At 35.9% G+C, this 13,713-nt stretch overlaps 1 protein-coding gene across 2 annotated transcripts in view; it reads right to left on the bottom strand.

The window, feature by feature from the left end:
- The window catches only part of GPSM2 (G protein signaling modulator 2), a 44,917-nt gene that overhangs the window by 23,159 nt on the left and 8,045 nt on the right, over positions 1-13,713 (bottom strand). Inside the window, exons 2-7 of one of the 2 annotated variants that reach the window (XM_012751637.3) lie at positions 12,764-13,071; positions 3,158-3,379; positions 2,653-2,788; positions 2,160-2,302; positions 1,493-1,616; positions 1,265-1,380 (exon numbers count right to left, since the gene is read on the bottom strand). In XM_012751637.3, the coding sequence (XP_012607091.2) occupies positions 1,265-1,380; positions 1,493-1,616; positions 2,160-2,302; positions 2,653-2,788; positions 3,158-3,379; positions 12,764-12,819 (797 nt within the window). In that variant the 5' untranslated portion in view covers positions 12,820-13,071. The remainder of the gene's footprint in view (positions 1-1,264; positions 1,381-1,492; positions 1,617-2,159; positions 2,303-2,652; positions 2,789-3,157; positions 3,380-12,763; positions 13,072-13,713) is intronic. The other variant, XM_012751643.3, reaches the window with a different exon arrangement.

The following is a 13,713-nucleotide window of genomic DNA, read 5'->3' as shown; positions in this document are numbered from 1 at the left end:
CCTGAAAACAATTCCAAAGGAGAGCTCCAAAAATATCTCTAACCCATAATTTAGAATATATGTAAAGCTCTGAGTTCTAGTCTGCTTATTGGGGGGAAAAAAGTAATTTTATTACTCTATAATCATGCTTCTGTAGCCAGATAGCCACCATCCGCCTTATAACAAAACTTTAAGTTTTTAATACAGGTACACCATTTAATAAAGACTTTTCTATATCCTTTAGCTTTAAAATATAAGAGACTTTTATATTTAAAATCAAACTATATACTTTTCACATAGTGATATATTTAATGTGTGAGGATATTTCATATCTAACCAACTGACAAATGCTAACCATTAATCAATGTTTAAAGCAAGGTAGGATGCCATTCAATTTTTCAAATGGACCTAAAACAATTTTACATTTTCTTAAGATGTCAGACTATCCAGAACTCTTTCATTTTTGAGTCTTTAATAATAAATTACAAATCAGTCACTGTGTCTTTGGTTTAGTCAAATGCTTCAGCCTGAGGTCTACTGGGCCTTCAATCCCCACTAACTAGGGAAAACTCTGAACAAACTAGAAAGAATAGACCAGGCAACCTGAAGCAGTCTAAACTTTGCTATCATCTATGTTTCAAACCTACTGATAGGTTAGAAATATCCTGCCACAGTAGAAGCTTGGATTGCCAACTCCTCAGGTAAATGAATGGTGTCTCAGCTCATAGTGATAGTCAAAGCTGGGCAGAAAGAAGGTGAGAGGAGAATTGCTCAGTAAGAGGGTGGGATGGTAGGGAAAAAATGCAGCAATCACTGGTAGAGACTATAAATATTTTTGTTACCAGGCTTTCTTTTGGCCTCTCTTCTAACCCATAATTGGGGAAATTAGACACATACACATAAGCACCACACATGCTAAAACAGATTTAAAACAATTTCATTTAAACACAATTTAAAATTTAAAAACAGTTTTAAAGATAAAAACTAATAAAAATAGAAAGGGGCCACACTACTGCTACTAAATCTTAGGTACAATAATATTTATTGAGCACTGTGTGTTAGGTACTGTGCTAAGTGCTTAATATTAACTATACTCTTTCATTCAATCCTCACAAGAATCCGAAAAAGATATTGATACCTTCCGTTACAGATGAGGAAGCAGGCTTAGAAGCCCATGGTCCTACCACTAGTATGCAACAACCAGGTTTTAAACCCAAAGCCTATGATTTAAGGTGATTACATAACTACTCATTTTATAATTATCTACAAAAAATATTAGACTAACTTGTAGTATTCAGAGGCAGTTTCAAATTCACCAAGAAATATATATGCATTTCCAAGGTTGCTATATGCTCTTCTTTCAGCTGCTTTATCTCCAAATTCTTTTGCAATAAGGAGACGCTGAAACAGAAAATTATAATTAGATGCAGCTAAATAAAACTGAAGAATGACCTAATTACTGTTCAGTACTTTGATGGAGGAAATGATCTGGCTCCAAGGCCTTCCACTGTACCTGCTCATGTGCTATCACTGCATCCCTGAAGTTTCCAAGGAGGTAATGTGTGTTTCCAAGATTTCCAAAGGCACGTCCTTGGGCTGCTCGGTCACCTAAAGCAGTCACTAATGATAGGTTTTCCCTAAGTGGTAACAAAAAGTGATTTTAAAAAAAAAAAGTTGGGAAAATATTTTTATTTATTTGATTTACAGATCTAATTCTTTTTATCAGAAAAAAAAATTTCAGTGAGCTTACAGTCATAATGTGCAACATATTAAAGATACACCTATGATGAAAGGCAATTATAGGAAATAGGGGGCAACACTTTATTGAACCATTCAGATAAGGTTTCTGCAAAGAGTGAAGGACAGAGTTAACCTGGGAACCCCCATAGCTGAGAAGTTCTATGAAATTCTATGGGTAAAATACTAGATTTACTCTGAATAACTTACAATTGATGTTTCTTGTTTTTGCCACTAAGTGGCACTGGTCTGCAGTTTAAATGAAAGCTGCAGATTACTACTAATACAACACCATAATATTTAAGCAACTGAACTGCTGGTTTATTTTGCTAATGCATAATTTAAAAACCTTCTCCAAACTTAAAAACTTACTACTGGATAAAGAATGTATAGTAGATCCACAGCTTAGCTGGGCCCAAACGACTTTGTCAGCCCCTACTCACTCATAAAAATCCACAGCTGCCTGCAGAGCATTTCTCATTTCTTCTGGAAATTCTCCTCCATCTTGGGGACCAGGGCAGCCAAAACTTTTCCCTTTGGCATGATATACATTTCCAAGATTGTAAAGTGCTCTTGCTTCTCCCACCTAGATAAAGATACAGCAAAGTTTACATTTTGAAATCAGATGCCAGGTAATTATAATGCTTATCACATATATTTGTAATATCCTTAATATTATGGTCAAAGGAAAGAAATTTTTATATTGGCTATTCATATAGAACCAAAGAAATGCTTACTTATGAAAGAAGGACCTTTCGCTATTTCTTTTTTCCTCTATTTTAAAATTTTTATTCTTTTCTTTTAATTCCATTTGTTTATGAATACTTTCTTTTTGGTATTAACTTTTAGATAAACTACAGAATAATTAAATAGTATTAAAATACAAAGCACTTTCAATGAAAACATTTGGCATACTATTTAATGTTTCCATATTACCTTGTCATTAAGCTCTCTGGAAATATCTAGGTGTCGTTGACAACAGACAATAGCTTCATCAAAATTCCCAAGAACTTTTAAGGTGTTTCCCAGATTACCACTAGCTTTGGCTTCCCCCAACTGGTCTCCAATAGTCCTGGGGGAAAAAAAGCAAATGGTGTTAATTAAAATATAAAGCAGCCAGAGTACAGTTTTCCTAGAGGACAAACTGGCATGCTCAAAGTTAAGAAAGACCCATTAAGCCTTGAAACTTGCTTTAAATACAAACTTAAAACTTACATTTCTGTCTTTAATTAGTTTTCATCCATTTAATTAAACTCCAGGGCCATTTCACTACTTTCAATTAAACTCCATATTCAGCCTAAAGATTAGTTTTAAAAAGTGATACTGTTGAACTAGAACATATCAAATATATTAAGCTAGTTGTTTCTAATTGAATAGAAATACTTTTTAAAGTAACAGCTAATTTAGGGAGAAAGATTATTAAAAAGCTTAAATTAATTACCTTGCAAGAGTTAAATCATGATGGTGGTATTCTAATGCTTTGGCATAATCATGCAAGTAGAAATAAGCATTTCCCAACTGGCTGTAAATAGCGCTAAGTGTTTTTAGGTCTTCAGTTCCAACTTGAACTGCAGCTTCAAAGAATGACACGCCTGCGCGGCAGTCTCCTGATTTACACAGACGTTCGCCTTCCAAGGCCAGCTCTAGGCAAGAAGCTTCCATTCTACAAAATTATATAGCACAGACATTTACAACATAACATTACAAGTGCATCACTGTAATATAATTTAAATGTGGACTATGTGGCTACTCTTGTTCAGAACAGCTGCCTCTATAATTGAAGTATATACATTACTGATAAAACAGTAAACAGTTTTATTTGTAGCTGAGAGATCTGTTATGTAGGATAGCTAGATATCTTTAAGTGGAGCTCATTTTAATTAGCCCATACACAGCAACTCACTTTACTAGTTAAAGAACCTAAAGCAGGCCAGGCGCGGTGACTCACACCTGTAATCCTAGCACTCTGGGAGGCTGAGGCAGGAGGATCTATACTTTGGCATATTTCCTTTAAATTGGCACACTATATTTAACTTATTAAAAAAAATCTAGCTTCATCTGAATCAGTATCCATAAACCTGTGAATCTGATGATACTTATATTTTCTAATACACATTATATAAATATGTAATTATTAAAATTTAAAAGTAAAATTACCTTATGTGCCACCAGTAATATACATATCACCCTTTGAAAAATACTGATTAAGCTCATCAAACATTTTTAATGTTTGGAACGGCACTAAATTACCACTTATTAGAATTAGCTCTGAGCCACTCTAACAGAGCAGTTCTTAATGCTAGCTTTACAATAGTGGAACACACATAGAGCACTTTTAAAACTCAACACTGAGCCGCACTTGTGGGTGAGGTCAAGTCTCCAAGTAATTTTAACATACAAGCTGGGGTTGAGAATCACTGCTTTTATAAAAAATATGAATTAAACCACCACTCACCCTAATATCATTCAAATATGATTATGCTTTGTGTGTCTAGTAACAAGTCAATTAATGTTTTTTCAGGTGCTCTCTTTTAGTCTATAAAATGTCAAGATTTCTTAGGATCATAAATTAAAATGGGATTATAAAGTAGAAAATAAATCTGATTAGGCTAAAAGAAAGTCTGGACTAAGATTAACAAAACCAAGTGTAAAGGTTCAAAGTAGATTTCTGGTTCAGAACATGCAGATTTATGTAGTTAACACTAACAGGTAATTTTCAAATTTTATATGCAGGTATCTTTTTTTATAATTCAAGTGATTTAGCCAATGGCAACAACTTGCTCATAGTTAGATTAGTGACTTCACCTTCACTTTACAGATCTATGCAAAAAAACCTCCATTTAACATTTTGCATCAACATTAGACTGAGACAGTTAGATAGAGGGAAGATCATGGAAAGATAAATCAGTTAAATCAGAAACCTTAAATTGCTATATTTATTTATACGTCATTTTATAATTAATAAAACCTAGTTTTGTCTCTCACAAGTGAAAACTGCCCTTTAGAATGGTATTTTTTTTTAGAATGGTATTTTTGAAAATAAGAGATTTCATAAAAGAAAAAAGGTTAAGAGTATTTCTGTTTAAGATTTTATGAGGTTACTATCATAGTTTGTGTATAAAGAGAAGTCACCAAAAGATATGTAAAAATGTGATTTTGTAAAATTTTTTTGGTAGAGATAAGGGTCTTGCTATGTTGCCCAGGCTGGTCTCAAAGTCCTGGCTTCAAGCAATCCTCCTGCCTCAGCCTCCTAAAGTGCTAGGATTACAGGCATGAGCCACCACAACAGGCCAAAATGTGATTTTTATTAAAGGGTTCTTTTGCTGAATGAAGTACCTAAACTAGTTATCTTTGTATAAACACTGAAACTAATGAATTTCTAAGAATTATCATAGAAAAAAATTAGAAAAGATTTTTATATATAAAATATAATACTTTTCCTATTAAAAATTTTTAATTTGGCCAGGCACAGTGGTTCACATCTGTGATCCTAGCACTCTGGGAGGCAGAGGTGGGAGGATTGCTTGAGGTCAAGAGTTTGAACTAGCCCGAGCAAAAGCAAAACCCTATCTCTATTAAAAATAGAAAAATTCGGCCGGGCGCGGTGACTCACGCCTGTAATCCCAACACTCTGGGAGGCCGAGGCGGGCGGATTGCTCAAGGTCAGGAGTTCAAAACCAGCCTGAGCGAGACCCCGTCTCTACCATAAAAATAGAAAGAAATTAATTGGCCAACTAATATATATAATATAAAAATCAGCCGGGCATGGTGGCGCATGCCTGTAGTCCCAGCTACTCAGGAGGCTGAGGCAGGAGGATCGCTTGAGCCCAGGAGTTTGAGGTTGCTGTGAGCTAGGCTGACGCCAAGGCACTCACTTTAGCCTAGGCAAGAAAGCGAGACTCTGTCTCAAAAAAAAAAAAAAAAATAGAAAAATTAGCCAGGCATGGTGATGGGCACGTGTAGCCCCAGCTACTTGGGAGGCTGAGGTGGAAGAATCACTCAAGCCCAGGAGTTTGAGATTGAAATGAGCTATGATGGCGCCACTGCACTCTAGCCCAGTCTGAGCAAGACTCTGACTGATAGACAGATAAATAAAATTTAAGCATTCTGATTATGTAAAAAAAAAAAAAAGATTCATCAAGCATTTTCACTGCTAGGAATTATCTTAAGGGTATACTTATACAAATTCAAGAAGATATATATGAAAGGAAATTCATAGCAACAAAAAACCACAAACTAATTAAATGTCCATCAATAGAATACTGGTTAAAAAAAGGCATGCCACCATATAATGGAATACTGATGATGGCACAATTTCACTGAGGGAGAGGTAGGGAAATAGTCACACATGGCAGCACCATCAGTTCAGGATGATTTGGACTGTGAGCCAGGAAATTAGGGATAAGGCAGAACTGGCTATCCATATGTATGACATTTAAAAATTGGAAGTTTATAAGAGTTTGCATATATTCATATAAAGCAGAGAAGTGTCTTCAAATATATATCTTCATCATAAATATTTGAACTTCTGGATTTAAACTTATATACTGTTATACTGGAACCTTAAATCTAAATGATGTGGCATCCAACAAAACTTAGCTATAGGCTGAATGGGTGTCATAAGTGTTACACATTTTTAAAATGTGTATTTTACATATTGTCATTAGAAACAGTGATAGCAATCTGGAACCCTGCTCACTACATGGCTGTCCTCAAAATCCACAGAATGACAGTGCCCTACAGGAGAACTATCTTAGAAAAGATATTTTAGTAACGAATGCCTGAAATACCAAAGTCTAAAACTCTAGTTTTTGATTAATTCTGAGATGGTTCTTGTATATTTTATTAGAAACTAAATCAGTATTTTCGCCAAATCTCCAACACCTCAATCAAATATATGTAATTGCAAAATAGGGCAGGATAGTTTATAAATGTTTTAGAAGATCATTAAATAGTAACAGAGAAAGTAATTTCATATCCCCTCTCTTGCTATGAGAGAATAGAATTACTTCATTTGTTTACCAGTTGAGTTGAAAACAAAGAACATATCCAAATGTAGAAGATACACCAGGAAAATACCTCTCCATTAAATACATCCCATATACAAAGTTTCTTTTATTCTTCCTAATAGCCTATCTAGTTCTATAATCAAAGTGTATTTCCAGAAACTATAAACACAATACCACTATCCCTTACGGAAATGTGTTCATTTTTGCTGACAGAATGATCATTTTAGCTCTAATTCCTCCTTTTCTGCACAAACTCATGCCATTTAAATTTGTTTTAATTTTTTAAAATTTTAACAAACTTTTCTTCCACATTAGATTTTGACCTTTACTATTATCTTCTTTACCTCCTTAATTTTTTCTTGTGTTTATAGTATATCAGTGAATGCAAAGATGATTAAAACCTTGATGCTACATCATTAAAGGATTTAATAACACTAATTATATCCACATCTGACTCTCCCTTCAAAGGGCTTTTACATACTATTTTAGAATAAATGATGGGGTTCAGGACTTAAGATCCAAAACAAGAGTACTCTCCATCTTCTGTGGCTGTGGAATCTCCTTTAACAACCTTTCATAAACTCTAGCTTCACCTTCTATCTCCTTTTCCATCACCAGTCCTACTCCCAATAAACAATTTTCATCCATTCAGTTTACCACATATACCTAGCTATTCTAGTTTATTTTGTGAAAGAAAAAGTAGCACAAAATTATCTTGATTTAAATTTTATTAATGTATGGTGACTTGGCTTTAACATTGATTTTAACCTTTATCAAATTTAATTCTGAAAATAACCCTCTGATATAGGAATTATTACAGAAAGGGGAAACTGATGCTTAGACAGTTTAATTAACCTGCTGAAGGTCATGCAACAGCAAAGCTGAGATATGAAATCCTGTCTCTGTCCCTGGATCCAGTGTTCTTTCCACTACTCCATGTTACTTCAAACTATTCTTCAGGAAAGCACATTATTAACAACTACATTGATATAGGACAATTAAAGAATTCACCACCACTCTGGGAGGCCAAGGCAGGTGGATTGTTTGAGCTCAGGAGTTCGAGACCAGCCTGAGCAAGAGTGAGACCCTGTCTCTACTAAAAATAGAAGAAATTAGCCGGGCATGGTGTCATACGCCTGTAGTCCCAGCTACTGGGGAAGCTGAGGCAGAAGGATGGCTTGAGCCCAGGAGTTTGAGGTTGCTGTGAGCTAGGCTGATGCCACAGCACTCTACCTGGGGCAACAGAGTGAGACTCTGACTCAAAAACAAAATAAAACAAAGCAAAAAGAATTCAACACCAAAACTGTATTCCTTTACAACTTAATGTACTATAGTCTAACTTTTATGATATTAAAATATTGAAATGATTATTCATAATAACGAATATGAACAAGGACATTTCCCAAAGAAATTAAAACCAGAGAAACTAGTGTAATGAACCCAATATATCCATCTTTTAACTTCAATAATTATCAATATATATTATCAATGCTTTATCTCTATTCTCATTCTCATTCCTTCAACCCAAGATTATTCTTAAGTACCTTCCAGAAAGTATATGTAAATTTGCAAATACCTGTAAATATTTTAGTAAGTATCTCGAAAAGATGAGTCTTTTTCAAAAAAACATAATCACAATACCACTATCACACCTAAAAAATTAATAACTTCTTAAAAATCAATCAGTTTTTTAAAAGCTTAGAAATGAACTTCATTTTGCTAATCAGTCTCCACCTTCCAAAATAGGTGCAAAATATTTCATAAAGCATTCTGATGTCCCTCAGAAGGTTCCTTAGTGTCCAAAGAAATATTCCATTTCAAAATTATAAACTCATTGTGCAGAAGAGACCCCCTCTAGGTATAGATGAGGGCCTCCATAATGAAAGAATCAGATGGATAAAACATTACATGCTAAGTATGTGCTAGAATAAAACAGTAACTTACACTAGGCTATGACCTAACATAAAGGGTTCAAATCATTACCTCTAATTATACAACAATCTAATCAATATACAGAGTGCTGAAGAGCACTGATAAAGCCAGGCATTTGTTTGGTGTGTTCCTACTAAAGACAGTTACAGATTTTTTAAGTTTCCCTTGGTGAAGCCCTATAGCAATGTGCAACCATGTTTGACCCATGCTGTATCATGGAAGACAGATAAACATCTTATTAGGTTCATATGATGGTTATATCCAATGGTGTTCAATGGACATATGTGCCAGACAACACACTAAGGGTATGGCTGCCTTGTGGAGCTAATGGTCAAAGGGGGAGACAAAGAAGAAGAGACGGCTATAAAAATAGATGCACTGAATTTTAATATAATTGGTGCTAAGAAAGAGATATGCACAGGATGTAATATGAGCAAAGAGAAGGCATATGGACAAAACTATGGAGTTTAGAAATGGTTTTCACAAGGAGATAATCTCTGATCTGAATTTTAGCTACTGAGTAGAATTAGCTAAACAAAGAAAGTGGGAAGGGAATTCAAGTCATAGGGTACAGCGTGAGCAAAGGCACTGAGACATGAAATAGCATGACGTGTGCAGGGAACAAAGTGCAAGGTGAAGAACAACAGGAAGTAAGGTCTAAGGAATAGGTAGAGCCAGATAGTGGAAGATCCTGAGTACTATGTTCTGCCCTATAGGTGACCAGGACCCACCAATGGTATTAAGCAGAGAGGTTGCATGGTTAGCACTGGATTTTTAGACTGAGCCCTCCAGTGGCAAATTAAAAAGAGAGATTACAAGAGGATAAGAATGAAGAATGGTGGGAGTCTGGAGGGAAGATCCTTGGGATCTCAACTACAGCAGTGGTGAGGAGGATGTAGATGAATGTGAGAAACAGGAGATGAAACTGGCAGTACTTCATGCAGGATGCAGAGAGTGAGAATGGAAGAAAGTATATAAAATAACTCTCAGGTTTCTGGAAATATGGTCTAAAGCAAAGGTCCCCAACCTTTTTGGCACCCGGGACTAGTTAGATGGAAAACAAATTTTCCACCCCAGGGTAGGTGGGGGTTTGTGGGTGGAGTTGTGGGCAGCAGAGCTCAGGCAGTGTGATAAGGAGCAGCAGGAGCGGCTGTAAATAGAGATGAAACTTCCCTCCTTTGCCTGCTGCTCACCTCCTGCTGTGCCCCCCTTCCTTCTGTTCCTAAGTTTCTGGGCAGTGGAGCTCTGTGCCCTAGTCCCTAATGGACCACTGACCGGCCCAGGGGTTGGGGACCACAGGTCTAAAGGATAGGGTGAGGGCATTCCATATATTAAAAGCTCATCTTAATCATGCTGAATGTCTTCGATTTTCTTTTATTTGAAACTCTTTTTAATGGAAATGTCCTCACCTTGCCTATATTAACTTCCTTAGCATGAACCTTCCTAACATGAACCATCTACTCCACACAGGACAATAAATCTCCTATTTCCTAAATATGTTAAGACATCTAAAATTTGGTAAAAAACACCATCATTCAGAGATTTTGAATTCTATTCATTGCCACAAAATTTTGATGTTTATCTAATAATTAACTTGTAACAGTTTAGATGAAGAATCTATTATCTAATTACCTTACTAAATAATTATAATATTTAAGTTTGTGTTTATTTTATGGTTTTAGTACAATGATCAGAACTTCTAGAAAAAATATTACATAATATTCATAGTGCAGATACTCTTGCTTTGTTCCTAATTATATTAGAAATGTCATTAATATTTTATCACTAAACATTACACTGGCTATTGGTTTATCACATTTATAAAGTACCCAACTATTCCAACTTTATGTAAAACCCATTTCTTTAAAAAGCTCACTTATGGGGGCTGAGCTCTGAGTGTGGGTAGGGGCAGACTACATGCTCTTGGGGACTGTTACTGGGTGCCTGGTGTTAACAGGTGACACTTACCTAAGCAGCTTGTCTGGTAGGGTGCAATAGGAGGATGTGTATGTGGCCCTGCAGGAGCAAAGAATGGGAGCCTGGCTCGCAATAGCCAGTACCTGGGGGGTGGGACAAATGGCAGGTGTTCCAGGCATCCTGGCATTCCAGGTCATCCAAGGAACAGAGGGTGAAGTCTGGGAGGCAAAGGAACCTGGGGAGTTTAGGAAATGGAGGGTAGAGGCACAAAGGGCAGGTGATGAGGTGGGCAGGGCCAGAGGATGGGGCTTTGTACTTGAGGTACAGGAGGATTAAAGCCTAATTCTAGGGTAAGAATATTTATATTCTGGAGAGCAGCTTTCTGGAAACCCTGGGCTCTGCCTCCCCCACCTAGCCTGTGTGGCTTTTTGGGGAGTTGTGTTTCTATTACAGGCCTCCTTTTTCTCCTTGTTGGAATGAGGGGTCTATTCAACCCACATTTTAAAAAAACAATTGCATTAGCTGCCAACATTTCAGAATTTGGAGATATCACACTAAAGATCAGAGATTTCCTGTGCTGTCCTGAAAAATCCTGTACCTTCATTCTGCCCAGCAGTAGTTGCTTTGACCTTAACTGTTGCTATAACTTCCTGGACAGTTTAATTCCTTTCCTGCTGTAGGTGTCTGATTTGGATCCTGATCTAGATTCAGTGGAGAGCAACGCCCCCCCCCCCAACACACACGTACAAGGTATTATATAAGGTGTTGCCAAATGGAGTGTTGCACTTGTGAAAAATACTTGTGGATACAGAACACCACTGGTCCCCACAATCTGCAACCTTCCACCTGGAATGCAGACAGTCCATTTGGGCATCGAAGGCAATGCTGTAAATCCTACAGGAGCCGAACCATTTCACTAGGGCTACATGAAGCCTGTGAGAGAATATAGGTGTCCTTCCTCAGTCTGACTTGCTTTCAAGAGTAGGCTAGGGGCCGGGTGCAGTGGCTCATGACTGTAATCCTAGCACTCTGGGAGACTAAGGCGAGAGGATTCCTCAAGGTCAGAAGTTTGAAACCAGCCTGAGCAAGAGTAAGACCCTGTCTCTACTTAAAATAGAAAGAAATTAATTGGCCAACTAAAAATATATAGAAAAAATTAGCCAGGTATGGTGGTGCATGCCTGTAGTACCAGGTACTTGGGAGGCTGAGGCAGAAGGATTGCTTGAGCCCAGGAGTTTGAGGTTGCTGTGAGCTAGGCTGACACCATGGCACTCTAGCCCAGGCAACAGAGTGAGACTCTGTCTCAAAAAAAAAAAAAAAAAAAAAAGAGTAGGCTAGGGATCATTAAACCACTATACTTCATGTAAAAATGTGGCCTTACTATAAATCAGCAAAACACCACAAAACATGTCCTTAGGCATTAAGCTTAAAAATGATTTTTTTTTTGGATAGTGCTTTTTTGTATTTTAAGAATCCTGGATTTATATTAATATGGACTAAGTAAATATTTAAGAGAGTTATAATGGTCATGAAATAAAATTTCCTTTAAAAATAAGAAAATAAAAAGCTGGGTGCAGTGGCACACACCTGTATTCCTAGCTACCCAGGAGAGCAGGAAGATCGCTGGAGCTCAGGATTTCAAGACCACCCTGGGCAATATACCAGGGCCTCATCTCTAATAAAACAGAATTTTAAAAAAAAGGAAGAAGAAAATGAAAATGAAAAATATACAGAAAGGAAGTGAGAAGAGAATCAAAACAATGCACTAGAAAAAAAATCCAAAAAAATTAAAAGTTCATTTACAAAAGATCACCATTTAAAAATTATAATGCAAAAGTTAGGTCCTTCAGCTGACCACATTAAAAAAGCCCATCTTTTTACCCCCAAAGATTTTGAAATATTAATACATTCCATTTATATATTTGCATTATATAAAAAAATAACGTATTCACAAACTCAGAGAACATTCATAAACAAACAATAGTACATAGTTGGTCTCTACTAACCATCTTCCTAAAGAAAGGACACAAAAACTTAGAACCACAACAAAAAGAAAACATTGTCTATAGGAGATACTAACTATGGCTGGTATATTTTGAATATTTTCAAATGAAATCTGAAATGGTCAGAGTTAAATACATTTTAAAATAGGGATTAAAAGTCACCCACTAAGAAAGCAGTAGTCTTACCTGTAACGAACATGAAAAGAATGGTCTTCCCTCATGTTTATCAAATTTTCCTCCATCGAGTCATACTACAAGCTGAGTAAAATATGAAATTATTTTTTATTTTGTGCCAATCCAGTTCTTTAAAATGCAGAATTGTTTGCAGAACATTGTCCGGTTAGTATATTAATGAGTTGGTGTTAATACATCCTAAGCTCCTGCTTCTTCTTTATTAATAATGAAAGGAGGTCAATGTCAGACAGCTTAAAGTTTCAAAATGTGTCCCAAATCCTTGCATCTCTGGCCCTTTCAGCAGCACTTCAGCAACATTTCTGCAAAAGGAATACAAGATGCTTTGCTTGAAGTCCTAGATTTTCAAAGAATAACCTACAGTAACCCTGAACTGTACATAATCACAAGCTAACTCCACAGACTGCTGTCATGTTAATCACTACAAAACACAGCAGAGGGCTTAACTGTCATCATGGAGCTTCTAAATAAGGATGTAAATATATTAGATCTATTTGAGAACTGCACTTAAGTTTAATTTTTTTAATTGGTTTGTAATACAATACTTTTATATATATTTCCTATTATAAATAATAGCAGAATGGTATGTATCATATTAGTATCTAAAAATAAAACTGATACTTTGAACTTTTAAAAACTGCTATTAACAAATCAAATGAAAATCCAATAATTATTTGAAAAATTATACACTGTAAATGTATTTCTTCAAAGAAGGTATCACACTGACAAGGTATATTTATATTCATTTGCTCTCAAAGTATATTCTACTTAAGGTCTTTAAAATGTTTTTATTAATACTGAGAGGGTACAAAAATTGAGAAAATATGTGTATGGTAAAAATAATGACACAATAAACATTTATATAATACCACCTAGTTTAAGATAAATAACATTACACCACTGCCTTTGAAGACTCCTGGGCACCTCAACCTAACCCATCTCTC

This window comes from Microcebus murinus, chromosome 2, assembly GCF_040939455.1.
Source record: "Microcebus murinus isolate Inina chromosome 2, M.murinus_Inina_mat1.0, whole genome shotgun sequence".
NCBI classification, from domain to species: domain Eukaryota; kingdom Metazoa; phylum Chordata; class Mammalia; order Primates; family Cheirogaleidae; genus Microcebus; species Microcebus murinus.
Note: the sequence above shows the minus strand (reverse complement) of the source record. Positions and strands in the feature narration are given on the sequence as shown.